The sequence below is a fragment of the Antechinus flavipes genome, chromosome 2 (genome assembly GCF_016432865.1).
Source record: "Antechinus flavipes isolate AdamAnt ecotype Samford, QLD, Australia chromosome 2, AdamAnt_v2, whole genome shotgun sequence".
Lineage (NCBI taxonomy): Eukaryota > Metazoa > Chordata > Mammalia > Dasyuromorphia > Dasyuridae > Antechinus > Antechinus flavipes.
The window spans coordinates 258,656,188-258,681,536 of NC_067399.1; the positions used below are offsets into that span (position 1 = coordinate 258,656,188).

At 35.8% G+C, this 25,349-nt stretch overlaps 1 protein-coding gene across 4 annotated transcripts in view; it reads right to left on the reverse strand.

Moving 5' to 3' along the window:
• The window catches only part of PNPLA7 (patatin like phospholipase domain containing 7), a 223,467-nt gene that overhangs the window by 145,941 nt on the left and 52,177 nt on the right, over positions 1–25,349 (reverse strand). For all 4 annotated transcript variants that reach the window (XM_051976848.1, XM_051976847.1, XM_051976851.1 and 1 more), the window contains 4 exons: positions 16,700–16,777; positions 13,777–13,982; positions 6,690–6,821; positions 5,663–5,786 (listed from right to left, as the gene is read on the reverse strand). In XM_051976848.1, the coding sequence (XP_051832808.1) occupies positions 5,663–5,786; positions 6,690–6,821; positions 13,777–13,982; positions 16,700–16,777 (540 nt within the window). The remainder of the gene's footprint in view (positions 1–5,662; positions 5,787–6,689; positions 6,822–13,776; positions 13,983–16,699; positions 16,778–25,349) is intronic.

The following is a 25,349-nucleotide window of genomic DNA, read 5'->3' on the forward strand; positions in this document are numbered from 1 at the left end:
TTCAGGGGAAAGGATGTCACTTTTCATTTTGTTGTGTTTTCTAACATCAAAGAACACACAAAGAGGATGGTAAGGTTTTATTTTAGCAAAATAATTCAGTGATGGCTTATTAAGTTTAAGTTGCTTTATTACACATTAACTTCAGATCACTAGATCAAAGGCTAATCCAAAGGAATACATAGAATATATGAAACCAGCAAGAAAGATGACCTATTAAGGCCTCAGGATCAAATTCTCAAAAAGCAAGTTTCCTCAGCAACAGCAAAGTTGGCCTCTTTATCAGAAGTGGCAGGCTGCAACACAGAACAATTTTGATGGGTTAGGTCAATATTCTTTTTTTTTTTAATTATTTACTTTTTAACATTCATTTTTTTAAATTTTGATTTCCAAGTTCTCTCTCCAGCTATTGAGAAATCATGCAAAATGATGTCAATTTTTATACATATAAAGTCATGCATTTCCATATTAGCCACATTATTAAAAAAAAAAATTAAAAATGACAAACAAAAAAAGTATGCTTCAATCTACATTCAAAGTTTATCCATTTTCTCTTTGGAATTGGATAGAATTTTTCTTGATGAGCCCTTTGGCATTGTCTTGAATCACTGTCTTTATTAGAGTAGTTGAATTTCACAGTTGATCATCCTTACAATTTTGCTGTTATTGTGTAAAATGTTCTCCTGGTTCTGTTCATTTAACTTTGTCTCAGTTCATATAAGTCTTCTCAAGTTTTTCTGAAACCATCCTGGTCATTATAAGAAATGTTGTCATTTCTTATAACATAATAGTATTCCATCATAATCATATACCATAATTTATTCAGCTATTACCCAATTGATGAGGATACTCTTGATTTTTTGATTTGGATTTATTTTTATACCACAAGAATAACACATTAGAATACAGCCACATCAGATTTTTAGTGTTGTCAAATCACTTTTGGCCAATTCTCAATAATCCAGAATAATAATAATAGGAAGAATCTACTCTTCACTTGTAGCCTTTGTTGCAATCATCTGAAGCCTGGAGAAATTTAGGAAGAAACTTAGAACATAGCTTCAAATATGGATATCCTTAGTCTGAGGGTTGCATCATCCAGATAAAGAGAGGAACAAGCTCTTATGATAAGCTATGTAGTCTTCAGATTTTTAAATTAACTGCTCTCTGCAAACCATAAACAGTGGGGCAGTTAAAAAAGCTACATTTGTGCTTTAAATTTGAATATAGTGTTCATGTCAAAAATGCACATAATGGGCACAAGTCCATAAAATCTTCTGCTATTAAAGAAAATCTTTCTCCAAAACACTTCCCCAAGAATGTTCTGTGCTCTGGTTTACTATAGAGAAAATGAAGAGTGAGATTCCTTGGTAGAAAGATAGAATAAGACTGATGTCATATTTTTTTTTCCGTATCCCCAGTACCTAGTACATAGTATTTAATAAAAGCTTATTAATGTTGAGTGTCTGATAGTACAATTGCAACTCCTGCTTTTCTGCATTTAACTGATGCAGAGTAAACTTTGTTCTAACTTCTCATTTTGTTTGTGTCTACTTTTTAGTGGTTCTTTTTTGTATAGATTGCTGCACGTTGTTCTTTCTTCTATTATATCACTTTTTCATTTTATTGAATTATTTAACTGACTCATCTTTAGTATTACAATGATCAGGTTTGCATTTTTTTCCCCATTTATTTCTTTAGGATTGTTTTCTTAGCCATTTCCTCTCAAGTAAGTAGCTTGATGATCCTGTGATTAGTTTTTATTATTCTATCTTTGAATGCTAATCTAGTCCCACATTCTCTCTCCCTCTCCCTTGTTCTCATGTTTAGCTTTTCTCAAGTTCTTCAATTTTACTTATATTATTAATTTTTAAAAATATTTCCATTAGTTATTTAGCTATACTTATTCCACTTGTCCCTTCAGTCAAGTGTGTGATTCAAAATTTTGCCTCCAACCTTTTATTTTTATTACTTTTCTCTTATAAGTGTCTTTACTGAGTTTTATTTCGTTTTTTGATTTGTAAGCAATACCCTTATTTGTTCTTTCTGGATTCTCTCTAATATATCAGTTCACATTTATAAAGGACTATAAGATTTGGAAAGTACTTCATTTTATTCTCATTATACTCTACGTTGCTCAGGGTCAGCTAATAAGTATAAGACATAATTTGAACTCAGATCTTCCTGATATCACATCCAGCACTCTGTTGCACCACCTTTGCTGTGTCCCTCATGAGATTAGGGGTTCTGAAGTCTTTCATCCTCTAATCAATTTCCATTATTGTTGTTGTAATTCTTGACTTTTCTCCATATAAGACGGTAAAAAGAATGGAAGAATAGTCCTGTTCCTCCATAACTATTTTAATAAAAGGGGGGGAAAGGAGCAGTAAATCAGGAATGATAAAGAAATCTAAAGAAAAACCAGAATAAGAGAATTTTGCCTCCCCAGATCTACACAAAAAGAGAGAATGAGGTAAGGGCTGCAGAGAGAAAATTCCAGTCCATCCCAGAAGCTCAGCTCACAAAAGCCTGTCAGAGTGGAGATGAAAAGCAAACCAGAAAAATGTAGGGTCTGAAGCAGTGTATGGAAGCAAGGGCTAGCCCAAAGATGCCTAGAGCCTCTGACTCCATCATTCTATCCCAACTGTAATTCAGGATCTTGAGAAGCTCAAACAAGGAGACCAATAATTTGGGCTCTCCCTGGATCAGATCACCCTAGCACAGCACATTAATTGGAAGCTTCCTAAGGTTGCTTAAAAAAACACAGAACTCATTATCCAGACACCAAACAACATAGATCAGCATTTAAAAAAGACTTCAGAAAATTGCATTAATACCAAATCCCAATTCAAGAAGTAAGGCTATGAAAATGAGTAAATAAAACAAAATAAAAAATTATGGAGAAAAAAAAAATTAGAGAGCCAGTGACACTCAAGACATAAGAGTAACTCCACATCATCTCTAAGTAAAGCCTCAAAGAAAATCACAGATATGTCATAAACTCTACTGGAATTTCTAGAAGAAAGGTAAATAAAATTTAAAATGATACTAAAAAAGAAATGATAGTTTTAAAGGAAAGAATGGAAATAGAAGTGAAAGTTTTAGAGGAAAGAACTGCAAAAACAATAAACAGGTTGATGAAAAGGGAAAAAACTTTGCCCTAAGAAACAGACTTCTTTTCTCCCATAAGGCAATTGGGGTTAAATGATTTGCCCAGGGTCATACAGCTAGCATGAGGCCGGAATTTTGTCCACTGTGCCATCCAGCTGCTCCAAAGTAAGATTTCTTGAAAATTAGACTGGATCCCCATCAATCGGAGAATGTTATATACTTCAACAACAATATATATTGATTATCAGTTCTGATGGACGTAGCCCTCTTCAACAATGAGATGAACCAAATCAGTTCTAATAGAGCAGTAATGAACTGAACCAGCTACACCCAGCGAAAGAATTCTGGGAGATGACTATGAACCACTACATAGAACTCCCAATCCCTCTATTTTTGTCCTCCTGCATTTTTTATTTCCTTCACAGGCTAATGTACACTATTTCAAAATCTGATTCTTTTTGTACAGCAAATTAACTGTACGGACATGTATACTTATATTGTATTTAACTTATACTTTAACATATTTAACATGTATTGGTCAACCTGCTATCTGGGGGAGGGAGGTGAGGGAAGGAGAGGAAAAGTTGGAACAAAAGATTTTGCAATTGTCAATGCTGGAAAAATACCCATGCATATATCTTGTAAATAAAAAGCTATAATATAATAAAAAAGGAAGAAAGAAAGAAAGAAAGAAAGAAAGAAAGAAAGAAAGAAAGAAAGAAAGAAAGAAAGAAAGAAAGAAAGAAAGAAAGAAAGAAAGAAAGAAAGAAAGAAAGAAAGAAAGAAAGAAAGAAAGAAAGAAAGAAAGAAAGAAAGAAAGAAAGAAGGAAAGAAAGAAAGAAAGAAAGAAGGAAAGAAAGAAAGAAAGAAGGAAAGAAAGAAAGAAAGAAGGAAAGAAAGAAAGAAAGAAGGAAAGGAAGGAAGGAAGGAAGGAAGGAAGGAAGGAAGGAAGGAAGGAAGGAAGGAAGGAAGGAAGGAAAGAAAGAAAGAAAGAAAGAAAGAAAGAAAGAAAGAAAGAAAGAAAGAAAGAAAGAAAGAAAGAAAGAAAGAAAGAAAGAAAGAAAGAAGAAAGAAAGAAAGAAAGAAGAAAGAAAGAAAGAAAGAAGGAAAGAAAGAAAGAAAGAAGGAAAGAAAGAAAGAAGAAGGAAGGAAGGAAGGAAGGAAGGAAGGAAGGAAGGAAGGAAGGAAGGAAGGAAGAAGGAAGGAAGGAAAGAAAGAAAGAAAGAAAGAAAGAAAGAAAGAAAGAAAGAAAGAAAGAAAGAAAGAAAGAAAATTAGACTGGATCAGACAAAGATCAATGAATCCATGAGAAAACAAGAAATGTTGAAACAAATTAAATAACTGAAAATGTAATTCTTTTATCAAAAATAGCCTTGAAAAGTAGTCAAAGAGAGATAATATAAAAATCAACACATTAATCGAAAATCTTGACCATATCAAAGAAATAACAACTCATGACAACTCATAGACAAAAGTAGTGCTCCAAGGTAAAAATCACATGCATCTCAAACCACGCACCCATTGCCTTCTCCACAGTCTCCACTCCAAGCCTGGGCCACCTCACCCTTAATTAACCCTATGTCCTGCCCATCTTTCTGAGTGTCAAATTTTCCCAGGAATTCATTTGACCTTCTCCTAGACTACAACATCATTCAGAGAGTAACAATTCTCTCAGAAAAGGTAATTCACACATCCTAATTCATAAAGTCCCCCAGACAAACATCACAAGGTTCTTGACTCTGTGGTAAGCTTATCCTAGGTCTAATTGAGCAACACAGCTACTTTCCCCCTTCAAACCTTCCTTTTCTCCCTTCCTTCCCCTTCCTCTATCTCCCTCTTTTTTCCTTTCCTAATCTCTTCCTGTCCATATAGGTTATCATATCCTTACCTGCAGCTCTCTGCTCAAAGGAATATAAATTTTGATCACTGAAACCTAATAAAATACCTTGGGGTTTACAGGCTAGATTTCCTTCTTAAGGACCATGCTTTAAACCCAAATCACTCTGACTCTCATGGATTTGTCAAAAAGAAGTCCCAGCTCAGTCTCACTTGGTCATTATTTGGGCCCAGATGGCTTATAGTGAATGGAAATAGCAATTATTTCCATTTTGGCTAGAAATTCTGAAGGTTTTTCCCTCCCAGCTTGATTTTTTTTGACTAAGTAAAAAAAATCTCTTTTCTTTATCTCTTTTCTTACCTAGCCTAAATCACTGAATGGGCATTGCCTCAGTCAAACAGAAACCTGGGAAAGACCTTAATTTAAATTTAAAAAGCCAAGTCCTCCCACTAGATCTGAAACCACCTCCCATTGTTCTGATCTGTATTTTGCCACTGAATTCAGATGGCTCTAGAGGAAAAAGTGAGTCTAGTGACTTTGCACAGCCCAACCTCACTTAAATTCAATTCACTTGCAAGTCATGACATCACTTTTCTGATGTTATGGTCCCCTTCAAAAACAAAGGACAAAAAAGAATATTCCATTTCACTACTGTCAAAGCATCTTTCTTCCATTTTCTGTGACACTGTACAGGAATAAGAGGTGCTGTCTTCTTACCACACCAATGAGATCTCCTCGTCCATATTCACCAGCCAGGCGTTTTTTCCCATCATCTTTCTTGATTACAGAGCGCAGACGGCCACTGAGTACAATATATGTGCAGTCAGATTTATCACCCTGCCTAAGGGAAAAAGCAAAACACACTCTCCATTACGGAAAGCAGAAAGAGCTGTAGGTAAGGTCAGATATCAGATCTGCATCAGGTCTAATACATGATTTCTAACTGTTGACTTCAAAATTCTCCATCAGATAACTGTATCTGCTCTCCTTCTATGGCCCAAATCATACTCTCTATACAAATATTCCTGGTCTTCATAGATCCCCTTTTATCTACTTGCTCCCCACTAGCCAATATCTAGTTTTTTCACATACTGACTCTTAACAAAGTGATTTCAAATCAATGTGCAGACAGACACATATTGGAGCAACAGTATCAAACTCAAGTAGAAAAGGACCTGCAAAAATACAAGAAAAGGATCCCTATGGCCACATGTTAAATTAGAAAACCTCAAGTTAATCTTATTTATGTTTTATAGTATATTTTGAGGGACAATTATTTCAAAATTATAGGTTGGACTGGCCAGTGGCCATATACTTGATACTTATGCATTATACTAAGAATTCAATACTGTGGACTCTAAAAAATTATGTTCATCTTAAATTTAAGAAGAGGCTGCTCTATGTAAGCTAATACATTTTATAAAATAGAGTTGTAACTTTAAACTTGAATCATTAATTGACTAATACAATAAAACTATTAGGTTCTGTTCAATAAAACTAGGGCCAGAATATATCCTATTCCTCCAACAACTCCATGGTTGGTCTCTTGGAGTGAAAAATTTTTGACTGATTCGTCCATTTTGAAGCTCTGCAAGATCATCAGTTATATGAATCCTGGCTACATTGATATGATGCCATTAAAGGCCCAATGAGCATCAGGACCACAGTGGTTAAAAAAATTTAGGATCAGAATTGATCAAACATCCCAACACTCCCTCAAAGACATTTTCACTTCATGCTTCACCTGTAAATTGCACGTCCAGCTTCTACTTCCATCCAGTCCAGGGCAAAGTCCATCTGTCTCACAAATGGAGACATTCTCTTCACAACTGTGTGAGCCACAGCCAGGACAACATTCGGTTGCTTGCGCATAATCCTGTCAGAGGATACCAAGAGTTGTATATCATAATAGAATCAACCTTAAAAATTATGTACTCTCACGGCAACAAAAAGATTATATGAAGATCAATTTTGATGGACGTGGCTCTTATCAACAATGAGGTGATTCAGGCCAGTTCCAATGATTTTGTGATGAAGATAATGATCTGTACCCAAAGAGAGGGCTGTGGGAAATGGGCGTAGATCACAACATGATATTTTCATTCTTTTTGTTGTTTACTTGCATTTTGTTTTCTTTCTCATTTTTTTTTCTCTTTTTGATCTCATTTTTCTTATTCAGCATGATAATTGTAGAATTATGTACAGAAGAATTGCACATGTTTAACAATTATTGGATTACCTGCCATCTAGGGGAGGAGATAGGGGAAAGAGGAGGGAAAATTTGGAACACAAAGTTTTGCAAGGTTCAATGTTGAAAAATTATGCATGCATATTTTGAAAATAAAAAGCTTTAAAATAAAAAACAGGTAAAAAAAAAAAAAGTACTCTAAGTACACTAATGAATTGTTAGTGAAGCTGTGAATGGTCCAGCATTTTGAAAAACAATTAAGAACTATGCCCGGGGTCCTCAAACTTTTTAAATAGGGGGGCCAGTTCACTGGCCCTCAGACTGTTGGAGGGCCAGACTATAGTAAAAACAAAAACTTTGTTTTGTGGGCGTTTAAATAAACTTCATAGCCCTGGGTGAGGGGGAAAAAACATCCTCAGCTGCCAGCGTAGTTTGAGAAGCCTTGCCATACATACTCTTTGATCCAGCAACACTACTACTAGGTCTGTAACTTGAAAAGATCAAAGAAAGAGGTAAGGGACCCACATATACAAAGATATTTATAGTTATTCTTTCCATGGTGACAAAGAATTAGAAACTGAAGACACCTAAAGAATGTCTGAACAAATTATGGTATATGAATGTGATGGGATTCTATTGTGCTATAAGAATTATGAAAGGGAAGGTTTTAGAGAAACCTGGGGAGGTATATGAAATGATACAAAATGAATTGAGTAGAACCAAAAAAACAATTTATACAACAATAACAACATTATAAAGATAAACAACTTTAAAACACTTTTAAAATAGAGCAATACAATTACCGATAATAATTTGAAAGGGCTCATGATAACATATGCCCTCTAACTTCAAATAAAAAACTTATGAACGAGGTGCAGACTGAAGCACATTTTCTTTTCCTTCTTTTGTTTTCCTTTCTTTCTTTGGAAGATGCTAAAGCAGATTCACTTGACTATATGCTAAACATTTTTTTTTTTGCTATACTTTGCTTTTTTACTGTATGTATATGGGATTGTTTTTATTTTTCTTGTCTTCTCAATGGGTGGGGAAGGAGTGATAGTATTAGTGCTGATTGGTACTGGAAATATTTTTTTTTTGATGAGGTAACTGGGGTTAAGTGACTTGCCCAGGGTTCCACAGCTAGGAAGTGTTAAGTGTCTGAGGTCAGATTTGAATTCAGGTCCTCCTGACTTCAGAGCTGGTGCTCTATCCACTGACCAACCACTTAGCTGCCCCACTGAAAATAATTTTTTAAAAAGATTATGTACTCCAAAATCCTTTTATAGATGGAAAATCAGAATTCCAAGAGAAATCACTTGCATAAGATCATACAATAAGTCAGTGGAAGTTTTCTTGAGGTTTCATTCATATCCTGTATCCAACCAGACAGTCTGTCGAAGGTTCATTTCAGACATAAGATGATAGAGACTGGGACAACTTGGAGTGTATGCCCTTACCATTAGTACATGCAGCTAAACTGCCATCACCATTCATAAATACTCTAGGGTAGCTTCTAAGTGTAGTTTGGACAGTGATAAAGATTGTGATTTTTTTAATTGTGCCCAAAAAGTTGTTAAACTGTGCGTAGTCTTTGACCCAGGAATACTACTACTAGGTCTATAACTCAGAAAGATAAAAGAAAGAGATAGAGTATCCACATATACAAAACATGGGTTGTTTTATATTGAACAAACTAAACATCCAAATGTGTATTCCCAGAAATGTCCTAAGACATACCTTTTTGTATCATTTTATTCCTCCCACTGGTCTTCTAGATTTCATTTTTTGTAATTCATTCAAACAATTCAAATCTCCTCTTAGCTGTACACTATTCCTGGGAGATCTAGACATCAGAATTATTTCTATGGCCTTAATAAAGCTAGAGAAAGCAGAGAAAGAATACAATGGCTCCTCTAAACAACTGAAGACTTTTTCTAGCCAAGAAGTTGGATGAGAACAGGCACAGAAAGGAATAGAAACACCTTTCTCTCCTAATCCTGAATTACTGTATAGTAGAAGCCATAGTGAAAATGTGACTTATAATTCTACAAAAGAAAGTAAATTACCTTCAGTAAATGAAAACAGCAAAATTTCCAACTATCCCATGGGAAAACTTTCATGTGACCCTGGTACTATATCTTCTGTTTCTATATAATTTCTGACCTGACCTGGGATTAGTACGAGGATCCATCACACCATTCTGTCCTACTACCAAGAAATAGGTCTTATGAGTAAACTCCTTTAAACAACCTAATTAACCTAACTCTAATACTTCTACAAATATTTACTACCAAGCTGACATGGGCCTCCTTTCTTTGGTATCACACTATTGTCTCAAAGGGTTTGTGTCCCTACAATTGGCATGTCAGGGCAGAACAGATTGGTCCCCTTACATTTGACATAGCTGGCAGGATATTCTATTCCCCTACAAATCTTGTGTCTTTATACTGCAGTTGTGTCCTTTTGGAAAAGAAACTGAAACCCAATAAGAAAAAGAAAACCAAGCAGAAGGTAGTACACCTGGTCCTTATTCACAACTGGGCAAGAACAACTTTCTAGAGAAGTCACTAGCAAAACCATCCTGCTGGTTACTCTTCTTCCTATTACTGGGTGGAATTAAAGCACAAGATTCATGTTAGATTGAAATATTGTTCACGCTTGATTCAAAACTAAAAGAGGTTGTGCCATGACCAACCAATAGTGACAAATTTCAAGTCTTGGTGTTTGCAATTAGAAAGAATGTCATCATTCATCTTGCTCAGACCCAGAATTAAAGTGAGGAATATTATTATTTATCATTCAAATCAGTGGTTCTTAATTCTTTTGTGTGTCATAGATGCCTTTGGCATTTTAACAAACCTATGGATTTCTTCTCAGAATGTTTTAAAATGTATTATACATTTTATAAGGAAGTATTATACATTTCATTTGGAGATTACTGAAAATAAAGATGAAATTTTTCCCATCCAAGATCACAGAATTCCTGAAATCTATCCCTACACTATCAATTAGGAACTCCTGATTTAATCAGATATTCCAACTAACTTCATGGGGCTATCATGTGCCTCACAGGGAACAAACTATATCAAGAGATGAGTATAATGTGTCCCTTGAAAAAAACAGAGGAAAGTTTTTTTCTACTGCTTTATGTAGAAGCTGTCAGGTTGATGAATAGTATTTGAAAATCAAATGTCATATTTGGAGATAAACACACACCTGTATATGTGTAGATATACATGTATGTATGTGTGTATTTCTAGGTATACACATACTTATGCAAATGTATACATATACTTTGTGTATGCAATTATAATGGACAGAGGATACCTTTATAACTCAAGGAAGATTCACAATTCAGAATTCAGTACCCTGAAAGTGTCTGACTAAAGGCAATAACATTAAGATAACAGCAACTGCAGAAAAATCAGGGATACATTCCTACAGATAGATGCATTCTTTTTTTCCTAACTATTAATAAAGCTACAGTTATCTGTATTTAATTTACTGAAAACAAAATAGAAATTTATTGCATCTAATACTGGATTTGTCTTTCTGATAAATGACGAGGTTTTTAAGTAGGCAATTCCTAGACCCTAGTGGGTATAGTTCTTTAACTCATTTTGACCCTGATGTCCAGCCTTCTGAAAGCTTTCCATTAAGGACTCATAGAACTTCATGATTTCTCCCAAAGAGACTTGTCCTTAAAATGCCTTCACAGAAAAGAGACAAGAATTCAATACTAGCCATGCTCCCTGGAATCACCACTCTGAAGAGAAGGGAGACGTGGGCAGTAAAAAACAGAAGTGTTATATATTTCCTGAACCATTTTGCTTCCCAAGCTTTCCAATTTTCTCAAGTGTCCAAGTTATATAACTATTTCAGCCCCACCCACAGAGTGTGATGCTCAGAAAGTTTCAAGATCACAACCTTTTCCAGGAAAAAAAAAAAATCAGAATAGACACACAATTTGTAAATACTTTAGCTTTGTGACAGATGTTCCAACTATACTATGAATATTTTTGTTATCCATAATCTATGTCATAGTCTAGTCACTGCTGTAATTCTACAGAAATAAAAAAAGGTCTGGTAAATAGGACATTTTACCATCTCCTTAAAGTTAGTAGCACCTTTTAAAATTCAGATTTCATGGATGTTAGTTCAATTCTTAACCAACTCCTATCTCACTCTCAAAAGCACTCCTGGGCTTAATAAAAGAACTCAGAGCACCATGATTATATGGGAAGAAGACAACAATTGGGTCATTGCAGACCTACTATTTCCCACTAAGGAAATCTGCATTACCAAGCTATATCCTCCATTTCTAGACTGTCCAATCTTGTGCTGCTCTTCTGTTACATTCTCCTATTATTTCAGTCTCCATTTCTTTTTTGGCATCCCAAAATTCTCAGACTAGAACAAGTTTAGATTAAAAGTGACAATCTAAGAACTAGACAGAAGAGATTATAAGGATATAGCCAAAAGGGTTGCCTTTTTGTAAAAATCCTTTCTCTCTATGTCTTATCTCAGGGGAAACCATGGGTTCTCTAGGGCCCATGGTGTGCCTATGGATCCAAACTGGCATTTAGTCAAGGGATCTGGGAAGATGATACAATTCTCAGAGCTTTGAATGGTACTAGATGACCTGAAGGAGTTCTAGTTTCTTAAAGAACACTTCCCCCAATTCAAATTAAAACACTGAAAGATATTATACTGAAACTGACTTTCCTGTCAGGAAATTTTACCTGACACTGAGAATTAACTCATATTAAAAACAACTCCTGGCATGGCAGCAAGTTTAACTAAATCTTCATAGTAAGATCTGAAGGGTCACCCAAACTGCCTTGGTACCCTTAGTGGTCGTCAAAGGCACTTTAGTGCCAAGCAATATTAAGAGGAAGAGCCAGGCTTCTGATGCAGGAGACTAATCTGTGTTTATGACATGCCCAGGCCCTGAACCAGTATGGTACCCTGGGCTATGAGATATCAGAGTCTCTCTCTGGACAAAGTGAAAAGATGACAAGCGTTTCAGCTCTCCATGCCAATGCCCAGGAAAAAGTGATTAAGTTTATCTTTTTCATAGAAAGAACACACCCAAGCTGCCTTCCCTCCCCACACTGCATCTATTAAAGAGATCCTTTAACTCCCCTTGCTCAGACTAAGCTTCAAGGCACAGTTGAAGAACCACAGTCAGGTCATAAGTTTGTGCCACCCATAGTATAATCCTTGTAGCCACAAATATTTTTCAGTACAACATCTGTTTTCTTTTTCAAAATAATAAAATCAAATTCCTCAGTACCCAGATTCATCTTTTTACCCAAAGGTTTCCAACAACTCTGAACAGATCTCCCAGAATGAAGGTTTCTCTTTTTGCTAAATGGGGGTCCCCAGTAGATAGATAATTCAGTCTGGTATATATATCTTAAAGCCTCCCTCCCTATCCCTTATTTGGATTCATAAAGATGAAAATAGAGCGTAAGAAAATCCCAACAAACCCCTTGAAGTGTGACTGAGCTCAATTCACTCCCCCAAATCTAACAGCAGCATCTGTTACTCTGTCCAACAATAAACCATGGTGATGCAGGAAAAGGGTGTGTTAACACAAGTAGGAGAATGCAATCCCAAACACAACAGAAAAGAGATTATATAACACTTTCATCCTAAGATAATAGGAAACAAAAAATTAAAGCTGTGGATGACACTCAGTTGGAAAAGGCTAGCACCTTGTAGAAAACAAGATTAAAATTTAAATTACTTTGACATGTTGGTAAAGGGGATAATTCAAGGACAAATGTGAAACAACTCATGTAAGAAAGAAAATTAAAATACATTATTACAAGGAAATTATTGGGGTAGTTTTGAGAAAGAACAGCAGAAAAAGAAATCAAAGGACAAAGTAGACCAGATCTAAACAAGAATAAGGAATGTGGAGTTCACAGAGCAAAGTATGATCCAGAGATAGAGAACAGAATTGCACAAAGCACTTCCCTGAGCCCTGGTGTATCTTCATGACTAATTATTCCTTCTGGTGTTCCTTTAGGAAAAATTTTAATTTGCTGGAAATTATTTTGCTCAAGATTATGACAAATGCCAGAAATTCAACTGAACTAAGAAAGAAGACAAAAGGCAGCCCTGATATATAGTTGGTTGAATTGGTACAAATGGCGCAACTTAAAATCAGAGGGTTCAACTTTCAGGTCTGCTATTAACTATTTATGTGAACTTGGGCAAATACATTAAATAACCTCTCTGGACTTATTGTCTCAACTCTCTCATTTGATAGAAGTGGACCAGATGATCCTTAAGGTCTCTGTCAGCTCTACAGCCTATAATCCTAGGATGAGAAAATCAGTATCCTGGGATAAAAAAAATTCATTAGGGTAAAAAAACCAATATCTTAAATTTAGCAGAGAGCCCTTTAACTAAGAAGCAACTCCCAACTACACACTATCAGCATATTGGGTCCAAACATAACACCTATCAGCTTTTATAATAGCACTGTCACTAGGCCTAAACATTATCACTCTATAGTTCCAAGGAAGTAACAGGTTGTTTAGCATTCAATATTGCTTATAACCTGCTCATCTACTTATGGAATGTTATCTGCCCCTGAAACAAAAATAGGGCATCTGTATAAGGGACTCACTCATAGAAATTAGACTTGGAGATGGAGAGGAAGCAACATTCTTTGTTGGCCTTGATGGTAAAGATAAGTGGCTCCCCAGTAAGTACAGACAGCTGGCCTACCAGTTCCCCAGGATGGGTGATAAATAGGCATGTATTTTCTTCACTGTCAATCTTCTGCTGATATACATGTAGCATCCCAGAGACCACAAACCGGATGTTGACATCCTAGCCAAGACAAAATCAGACATTAGCTTAGTAAAAGGCTTCTGAAAATACAGATGAAAAATTTACCATGCAAAAGTGAAGATTATAAAACAAGGAGAGATTTTGAAGAGAAAAATAATATAGTCTAGGAAGACAAAGCTCAGGATTGATTAGCAGAAGCTTAGTTAGCAGAAGTAAAAGGGGCTTTGCAATCAAAATAATAATCTTCATTGTCTCTGAAAGTCTAACCAAGATGACAAAAATTTCCTGGGTCATGTTTTCTATATACTTTTGCTGAGCTATGAGAAAAAGTTTCATCTTCAGAAAAACAGACTACTCTGCTGTCAGTTTTGTCACCATTAGAGCTGCTGTGTGATGGATGTGTTCCAGCTTGTCAAACTGTAACACTTAGAATAGGACACAATACTACAGATATAGGCTGAGCAGTACAGAATATATCAGGATAAAACCTTCCTTGTATTGAACAGGAGCTCTTTCTTTTTAAAAAAAAAATTTAAATTTATTTTTATTTTTTATTATTAAAGCTTTTTATTTTCAAAACACATAGATAATTTTCAACATTCACCCTTGCAAAACCTTGTGTTCCAAATCCTTCCCTTCCTTCCTCCTACCACCTCTCCTAGATGGCAAGCAATTCTATATGTTAAATGTACAATTCTTCTATACATATTTCCACAATTAGCATGTTGCACAAGAAAAATCTGATCAAAAAGGAAAAAGAGAAAGAAAAAAGCAAGCAAACAACAACAAAAAGGGTGAAAATACAATGCTATGATCCACACTCAGTTCCCACAGTCCTCTCTGGATGCAGATGTCTCTTTCCATCATAAAACCATTGATAATAGCCTGAAGCACATGAGTTTTTCTTAAGGCAATCTTTTTTGGCTGACAGATCACATTGACTCATTTTAAGATTGGGTCTTTTTCTTAAAAGTTGTACTCTCATCATGCCTTTCACATTCTGCACAGACACAGGTTTTTGGGCCAAAGTACAGATTTTACATTTCCTATTCAATTTCATCTAATTAGATGTAACTCACTGTTCTAACCTTTTTTTCCTCCTAAACCTTGTTTTGTTTTGTTTTTAACCTGAGATTTTTTAAAATTATTTTTTCATCCAATATATTAGATGTCTCTCCCAGCTTTCTGCTATCTGAAAATTTTAAAAATTCCTTGGGGGGGAAGGGACTATCTTTTGCTTTTTTTAGTACCCCAATGCTTAGCATAGTACTTGGCACATAGTAAGTGCTTAATAAATACTTGCTGACAGTTGACTACCCAAATTAACTCCACTCTATTCTGTTTAAATTTTGAACCCCCTGTACACCACTGATTGATACTCAGATGCTATCTTATATTTATTGATATTCCCTCTTAATGTTCTTATATCAGTACGTGTGTCTCCACAAGTAAATTTTAAGGTACCTAAGGATACTGAACTTGTCTGATCAGTGGCCTCCCAGGATTATTAGAACCATTTCTGTACATAATGGATACTCAATAAATGTATCTGACTCACTGTTTCAGAGAGAACTGAAACATCTAAGAGTAAGGCTGGCTGGGGGCTGAAATTAAATAAGTAGAAAAATCTGCCCGTGGAGTTTTCCCTGAACACACATCAAGGCCTAAAGCAGGTGGAAGAGTGAGTCATCACTGCTTTGTGTACTCAGCTAACATGCTGTTTTTCCTCTGAAAAGCAAAAAGCCTCTCTTTGTCAGTGTGGGCTCCTTTGAGAGCTTCAAGCTGAAGTAGAATGAAAGGGAAAAAAAATAAGGGAAAAAAGAAGGGAACAGAAACAAGTAAAACCACATTACTGAGGAAGGCCATTCCAAGGGAAGAGAGTTTCAGGAGAATATCAGAAGCATGACAAAAAAAAATAGAGACTATATATGCTATATCCAGGAAAATCAGTAAGTAGCAATTGTTGACTCAGATGTCATAATATCACCAAGGTGACAAATCACAGGCCTTCCCATGACTTTTTGGACCAATCCCGTCCCCCATGTGAGCCGTTAGGCAGTAGTTCTTCAACTTTTCATGTTCTGCCATATACAGAAGTGGCCAAGATTCTGAGTTCCCTGGCCCACTCTCAATAGCTGAAACCTGTTTCTGTCCAATTCAATTCAACAAACACATATGTAATGTCCACTGTGTAAAAACAACTGTTCTAGGTGCTGAGGTACATAAATATAAATGATGAAATTCTTTCTTTAAAGGAGTTCACATCTTAATAAGACACAACATGGCATATATACAGATAGATTAATAGTAGAGGAGGATGTGATGAGCACAAAGAGAAAATCCAGACACACAGTTTCAGCTGGGAAGGGCAGCTTAAGGAGATTGCCACAAGTTTCTACAGAGGAGGTAGCACTTGAGCAGAATCTTGAAGAAGATATTGAAAAAGAAGAAAAATTAAAGAAGAAGAAAAGGAGGAGGAGGAGGAAGAGTATGCTCCAGGTATGAAAGATGGTGCACAAAAAGACAAGAAGGCAGGAAATAGTGTGTTAGGTTCAGAAGCAGTAAGCAGTCTAAGCTTGGGCCAAATGTTCCTTCTATTTCTCCAAAGTCCTTTCAGCAGAGAAATTAAACTCAGTGTTGAAAACTGCAATTTCCCTTCTCTAAATATATGTCCCCCTCTTCAAAAATTTCCTTATGATGAAAAAGCTTAGAATCTAGATGGTAGCACCCTCCTTGTACCTTAGCCTTTTACTCACCTGGTCTCCTTGTTTTGACACGATAGTACCTGCAGGAACATGAAGCAAGGTCACTTTGTTATCCAAGAGTGAAGGATCCTGAGGAGGAAAATTGGAAATATAAAGGGTTTTAACAAACAACACCTCAAACAGGAGAGTTACAACAGAATAAGAAGGAATTTGCTAATAAGGACTCCTGCTTTTTTCCTATAACCAAAAAAAACAATTAAGGGTTTGGAGATAATATGTTTAAAAAAAAAAAAAAAAGCTATTAAGCACTATGAAGCAAGGGGAGAAAGAAAAGTAGAAATCAACATTAAAATAAAAGAAGATATTCTTCTTCCTCTCTTCCCTCTGCAGTTCCTTACACACACACACACACACACACACATACACACACACACATATATAAAATACTCACTTGGACCTTCCAACCATGACAAGGCAGGCCAAGATAATCGAAATCTAACTAAATCATATGTAGCTGACAGGGCATTGGAACCCAAAGAAAAGTTGTCCTATCCAATAAATAGAATTAAAAGAATCTTACATCTAAAAAGGACTTCAGATATCACATAGTCTATCTCACCTGAAGCATAAATCCCATCTTCTCTCCTCAAGCTGCTAAAACATTTCTCTAATCTCACCTCCTTCTCAGCAGAGGATCTAGCTTCAGTTTATTGAGAAAAACTGAGGCAACCCTGTTAAAGAGCATTTTCTCTCCAATTCTACAGGTTAATCTACTTAACATTATCCCTTATTCTTTCTTCCTGTGCTCCAGTCTCTCTTTTTTTTTTTTTAATTTTTATTTAATAATTACTTTATATTGACACTCGTTTCTGTTCCGATTTTTTTTTCCTCCCTCCCTCCACCCCCTCCCCTAGATGGCAAGCAGTCCTTTATATGTTGGATATGTTGCAGTATATCCTAGATACAATATATGTTTGCAGAACCGAACAGTTCTCTTGTTGCATAGGGAGAATTGGATTCAGAAGGTATAAATAACCCGGGAAGAAAAACAAAAATACAGATAGTTCACATTCGTTTCCCAGTGTTCTTTCTTTGGGTGTAGCTGCTTTTGTCCATCATTTATCAATTGAAACTCAGGTCTCTTTGTCAAAGAAATCCACTTCCATCAAAATACATCCTCATACAATATCGTTGTCGAAGTGTATAATGATCTCCTGGTTCTGCTCATTTCACTTAGCATCAGTTCATGTAAGTCTCGCCAGTCCTCTCTGTATTCATCCTGCTGGTCATTTCTTACAGAACAATAATATTCCATAACATTCATATACCACAATTTACCCAGCCATTCTCCAATTGATGGGCATCCATTCATTTTCCAGTTTCTAGCCACTACAAACAGGGCTGCTACAAACATTTTGGCACATACAGGTCCCTTTCCCTTCTTTAGTATTTCTTTGGGATATAAGCCCAATAGAAACACTGCTGGATCAAAGGGTATGCACAATTTGATAATTTTGGGGGCATAATTCCAGATTGCTCTCCAGAATGGTTGGATTCTTTCACAATTCCACCAACAATGCATTAGTGTCCCAGTTTTCCCACATCCCCTCCAACATTCATCATTATTTTTTCCTGTCATCTTAGCCAATCTGACAGGTGTGTAGTGGTATCTCAGAGTTGTCTTAATTTGCATTTCTCTGATCAATAATGATTTGGAACACTCTTTCATATGAGTGGTAATAGTTTCAATTTCATCCTCTGAAAATTGTCTGTTCATATCCTTTGACCATTTATCAATTGGAGAATGGCTTGATTTCTTATAAATTTGAGTCAGTTCTCTATATATTTTGGAAATGAGGCCTTTATCAGAACCTTTAACTGTGAAAATGTTTTCCCAGTTTGTTGCTTCCCTTCTAATCTTGTTTGCATTAGTTTTATTTGTACAAAGGCTTTTTAATTTGATGTAGTCAAAATTTTCTATTTTGTGATCAGTAATGGTCTCTAGTTCATCTTTGGTCACAAATTTCTTTCTCCTCCACAAGTCTGAGAGATAAACTATTCTATGTTCCTCTAATTTATTTATAATCTCGTTCTTTATGCCTAAGTCATAGACCCATTTTGATCTTATCTTGGTATATGGTGTTAAGTGTGGGTCCATGCCTAATTTCTCTGTGCTCCAGTCTCAAAGAAAGAGGTGTTCCTTCTCTTTGCCAAGGGCAACTCTCTTTATTGTTCTTGATTCCCACCATCGCTAGAGCTTGCCAGTGTCCCTCTATCTGCTCATTCATGCTACCTATAAGCATTCCAAGATCTCCTTCAACTTTCAAAAAACTTTACTGGACATTACCATCTCTTCAAGTAGTCATATCGTTCACTGACAAAAATCAGGAAAAAGCTGTATTAGTAAATGAGTGAAAAAACTGTAACTTATGAATGTGATGGAATATTATTATGCAGTAAGAAATAATGGATATGCCCAGAAAAAAGCAAGAAGACTTGTATGATATGATGCAGAGTAAAATAAGCAGAAGCAAGAAAACAATAAATACAATGATTAAAACAATGTAAAATTACCATGAAAGAGAAGCAAATATCTTAATCACTAAATCCAATGGTTCTCCCCTAATTCTTATTCTTCTTGACCGCTCTGAATGTCTGATACCATAGATCATTTTTGCTTCTTACATTTCTTCTCCTTTCTAGATATTCATGATCCTGTTCTCTCCTGGTTCTTTCCTCCTACCTCTCAGACTGTTCTTTAGCTGGTTCTTCATCCAGGTCACATCTACTAACCCTGAATATCTACTTCAAGGCCTCTTGGCCTCTTATCTCTTTTCCTTCTCTACTATCTCATTTGAAGATCTCAATGATCTTCTTTCCTCCTATATAGATATAAGTATCTATATCTTTTAGCTGTATCTACAGCTTAGTCTTCAGATGTTTAATCTTGCAATATCAATTGCCTTTTGGACATCTTAAAATAGATGTGTAGCAGACATCTCAAACTCAACATATCCAAAACAGAATTCCTTGTATTTTCTCTAAAACTATATCTATTTCTGAATTCCCTTTTACTTTTCTGGTCACTCTTCCTAAGCTCTCACCCAAACCTACAGTCTTCCTGTCATCCTAGGCTCCTCACTTCAACACATCCAATATAGCCAATCTGTTGCCAAAAATTTATCATTTCTGCCTTCACAACATCTCTTATCTACATCCCTTTCTTGTAGTAGTTTTTCTTAAAAATAAAATATACCAATGTCACTTCCTTACGCAGTAAATTTCTCCCTATTTGGCTCCCTATTATCTCTAGAATCAAGTATAAACTGTGTTTAGCATTTAAACTCTTAATACTCCAGATGTTCCCTACCTTTCTGATCTTCTTACATTTTACTCCTTCCACCCACCCAGCTACATTGTCCCACTGTTCATTGCACATAACATACCTCTCTTCATGCCTTTGCACTGGCTGTCCCCTATTTGTAGAATTTTTTTTTCTCTACCTCCACCACTAAATATTCCTGATTTCTTTGAAGTCTTAGCTCAAAGCTTACTTTCTGTATAAAGTCCTTCCTAGTCTACTTGGCTGCTAATGCCTTACCCTCTATTGTTACTACCCATCTATTCTCTATAAATAATGTATATGTCTAATTATTTATATATTGTCTCCTATAATAGGATGGGCTTAAGAGCAGGGGCAATTTTTTAAAATTGTCGGTATCCTCCAGTGCTTAGCATACTACCTGGCACAGAGTAAGCATTTAATAATTGCTTTGATTGATAGATTGACCATTCCTTCTCTGTCTCATCTGAAAGTTTATCATCCATATCTTGCCCCCTTTCATTGGATGTGCCCTAGGACTCATCCTTTTCTCATTACATTCTCTCTCGCTGATCTCAACAGCTTCAATATATCCAATTATCATTTTCCCCACATCTAATCAACTAATTAGACATTTGTATCAAAATATAATATATAATATATTATAGGCATTTCAAACTCAAGTTTTCGAAAGTACAACTCATTTTTTCTCCCCAAACTTCCCTATTTCTGTCAAAGGAATCACCACTATCTTTCCAGTCATGCAACTCACAAACTCAGTCATCCCTGACCACTTTCCTTTTCTTTATTCTTCATAAATAATCAGGTGCCAAGTCCTAACAAATCTACTCTCTTCAAGTCTTCTGACTCATTCACTTCATTCTATCACCCTAACTTATCATCCCTCGCCAACTTTAACCTAAATTACTGCAACAATCTCCAAATTGGGCTTATTGCTTCAAGTCACTTCTTTTTCCAAACCATTGTCCAATTAGATGACAAAGTAATATTCCTAAAGCATAGGTTTGACTATGCCTCTCATCTACTCAGGGAGTTTCAGTGGCTCCCCATTGCCTCTAGTATAAAATACAAACTCTAGCATTTAATGGCCTTTTAAATCTTACTTTGAACTATTTTTCTCAATATTTCAGACTCCCATTCTATGTGCCAGCTAAACTGGCTAACTTGAAGTTTCCTGACACATGAAATTTCTTCTCCTGTCTTCATGCTGACATACAGGATATAATCCAGGTCTGGAAGGCTCTCCCTCTAAACCTCTGCCTCTTGGAATCCCTAACTCACTTCAAGCTCACTTTAGCACAAATGCCACCTCTTACATAAGACCTCTCTTGATCTTCCACCTCCAAGTTGTTAAGTGTTCTCTCCATTCCCATCTTCACAAAACCGTGCTGTATTAAATGAATAATATATGCATTGTACTTATTTGTGAACATATTATCCTTTTCCCCTTACCCCAAACATAACATCCATGAGGACTAGAACCATTTCATATCTGCTTTTATATCTCTAGAATCTAGTGCAATGCAGTATATGGTTTGAACTGAATTCACGTTCACCCTAAGTGTTTTCTTCTTTAGATTAATGAGTTCCAAGGGGAAAGCTCAAAGCACCAGGACAGTAGAACAAAGAATTAAGACTAATTTGTAAAAAAAGATACTACTATTAGATTAGGAAATTCTTAAGATGTAGTTGTTCTTTCTCTTTCAGCGATTCGTTTCCTAAGAAGTCAGCAACCCATTCTGATAGATTCTAGAAGTTATTAACTGGGTTTTAAATAGTCAAGAGTAATCAGGAATCCCAGAGTCTGAGAGACCTGTATCTCTACTCATTTAGCCCCTCTAGATACACATCTGCTTTGTTCTGCTCAACAAGTTACCCTCAAATGGCATCAGTAATTGTTGTATTGAGACTAAGGATATGTCTCATTTGGAGCTACTCACTCCAAATAGTTACCTGTGTAGACGTTTGGGTAGAAATTCTGCTTGATACTGGGATCCAACCTCGATTCAGTCTAACATTAATACTTTCCTTTCTATCAATGAATCACCACTGACATAAACAATATCACCTCTCTAGACTTTTGAACAGAGCCCCTCCTTTCTTACCAGGCTTCTCCCATATATCTCTCATTGACTTCTATCTCTGCACTTTTCCACATACTATTTCCTCTTCTTGGAATGACCTTGCTCTTTCTTGCTTACTTTCTTTAAGATTTTAGTTAAGATAATACTTTCTTTAAGATTTGAATCAATACTTAGTAAACATCATCTAAGTGAAATTCCTCTATACCCATAAGCTATATACCTTTGGTTTTTTTTCTTCCTTCAATGCTCATCATATGTATAGCTTGTACTAGTATCTTATTAAGTACCTAATGTTTTTATACTTGGGGTGTGTGTGTGTGTGTGTGTGTGTGTGTGTGTGTGTGTATGAGAGAGAAGTCCTTTGTTACCAGTGAGACTGCCAGCATCCTGAGGATGGAGATCATGTGTTATGGGTTCTGTTTCATACTCCTTGACCACCAAATACCTGACATGTAAATAGTAGTAGATAATAAGATAGTAGTAGATAGGAAAATGCATCCAAGATATATTTGAGAGATATTTGTTGAATTAAACAAAATCAGTCACTATGAATGGAAGTTTTCCAACATGGTAGGAAGGACCAGAGGAAGAGAGAGGAGGGGATTATCCATTGAACCATATGAAGTTCCTAGGGCTCAAAACTGTTATCTACAAAACAGAGGATCAGAGAAAGGAATTTACAATAATAGCACGAATATTCTAGAAGTAAAGGATGGTAGGACTAACAATTACTTGTAATGGGGAAAGAAAAAAGAAAGGTAGGAGACAAGTGTGCAGATAAAGAAGGTTTGACTGGTAGTAGAAGGGGAAGCTGGAACATACAGTATGAGCAAATGCAGTTTACTGAATTGGTCCTTGGTGGGTAAAATTGAGGAAGTGCTTTATCAACAAAGTAGAGCTTAGGTCTAGAGTCATGACAGTTGTGGTCTACTCTTAAATTTGCTACTGATTTCCTGTAAATCATTTTAGTCCCCATAACCATAGCACTTATTCACCCAGCTATAACCCAGTTTCCTAAGCAGCAACACAACACAATTTTTTCTTCACTAACTAGATGCATAGGAACCATCTTTTTCTTTTTCTTTTTTTTTCTTTTTCATCTAAGATTTTTATTTTTAGGATATTTAGTTGCTAAGTACAGTTTTTTTTTTGTTTATTTTTGTTTTGTTTTGTTTTGTTTTTTAAGAATTTTATTTTATTTTTATTAAAGCTTTTTATTTTCTTTTTTTTTATTTTTTTTAATAACTTTTTATTGATAGAACCCATGCCAGGGTAATTTTTTTTACAGCATAATCCCTTGTATTCACTTCTGTTCCGATTTTTTCCCTCCCTCCCTCCACCCCCTCCCCTAGATGGCAAGCAGTCCTTTACATGTTGAATAGGTTACAGTATATCCTAGATACAATATATGTGTGCAGAACTGAACAGTTTTCTTGTTGCACAGGGAGAATTGAAATCAGAAGGTAGAAATAACCCGGGAAGAAAAACAAAAATGCAAGCAGTTTATATTCATTTCCCAGTGTTCTTTCTTTGGGTGGAGCTGCTTCTGTCCATCTTTGATATGAATTAACTCTCTTTATCGAAGAGATCCACTTCCATCAGAATATATCCTCAAACAGTATTGTTGTTGAAGTATATAATGATCTCCTGGGAACCATGTTTTTCTTGCATGAGACTCCTATTTTACTCAAATGGTGAATAAAGTCACAGTGCAAATGTCATTAGGAACATATCTTGAGCTCACAACACTTGGAGTAAACTCTTTCCTAAGCATTCTCTTTTTCTGATGCCTCTGCAGATTTGAACTCAGCTCTTCAGAACCACAAAATAGCTAGAACTGGATTGTGCCAAGATCTAGAACCCCAAGATGTCCTATGTAATGGTGATCTCCTCTTAAGAATTTAATTCAATGTTATGGAATATTACTGTTCTGTGAAATGATCAGCAGGATGATTTCAGAAAGGCCTGGAGAGACTTACATGAACTGATGTTGAGTGAAATAAACAGGACCAGGAGATCATTATCTACTTCAATCACAACACTATATGATGATCAATTCTGATGGAGTGGCCCTCTTCAACAATGAAATGAAACAAATCAGCTCCAATAGAACACTAATGAATTAAACCAGCTACACCCAGCGAAAGAACGCAAGGAAATGAGTGTGAACCATTACATAGAATTCCCAATCCCTCTATTTTTGTCCACCTGCATTTTTTATTTCCTTCACAGGTTAATTGTACACTATTTCCCTTTGTACAGCAAAATAACTGTTTGGACATGTATACATATATTGTATTTAACATATACTTTAACATATTTAACATGTATTAGTCTACCTGCTATCTGGGGGAGGGGGTGGGGAGAAGGAGGGGAAAAAGTGGAACAAAAGGTTTTTCAATTGTCAATGATGAAAAATTACTCATGCATATATCTTGTAAATAAAAAGCTATAATATTAAAAAAAAAAAGAACTTAATTCAATTAGTAGCATTCTATACAGAGAGGACTGGCGAGACTTACATGAACTGATGCTAAGTGAGATGAGCAGAACCAGGAGATCATTATACACTTCGACAACGATATTGTATGAGGACATATTTTGATGGAAGGGGATTTCTTTGACAAAGAGACCTGAGTTTCAATTGATAAATGACGGACAAAAGCAGCTACACCCAAAGAAAGAACACTGGGAAACGAATGTGAACTATCTGCATTTTTGTTTTTCTTCCCGGGTTATTTATACCTTCTGAATCCAATTCTCCCTATGCAACAAGAGAACTGTTCGGTTCTGCAAACATATATTGTATCTAGGATATACTGCAACATATCCAACATATAAAGGACTGCTTGCCATCTAGGGGAGGGGGTGGAGGGAGGGAGGGAAAAAAATTGTAACAGAAACGAGTATCAATATAAAGTAATTATTAAATAAAAATTTAAAAAAAAAATTAGTAGCATTCTAAAGATCTTGGAAAGGAATAGGGGATGCTTAATCACTGCTATTTCTCATTTCCAGTACTTTTTGGAGTAGGAAAATCATCCACAATCTGAATAGTCTGCCTTACTCTAAAATCGCATGTCCTTGAACAGCTGCCCTTCAAACTCTTTATGGTACTGGCCAATGCTCTGTTAAGAGAGAGGACACATAAAATGAAACCACAGCAATCTACTTAGCCTGACCACAGCTGCTCTGTTTTCTTTAAATCTCTCATCATTTACTTAAAGTATGAAAAGGACATTAACACATTTTACAAAAGTGAAACCAAGAAAGC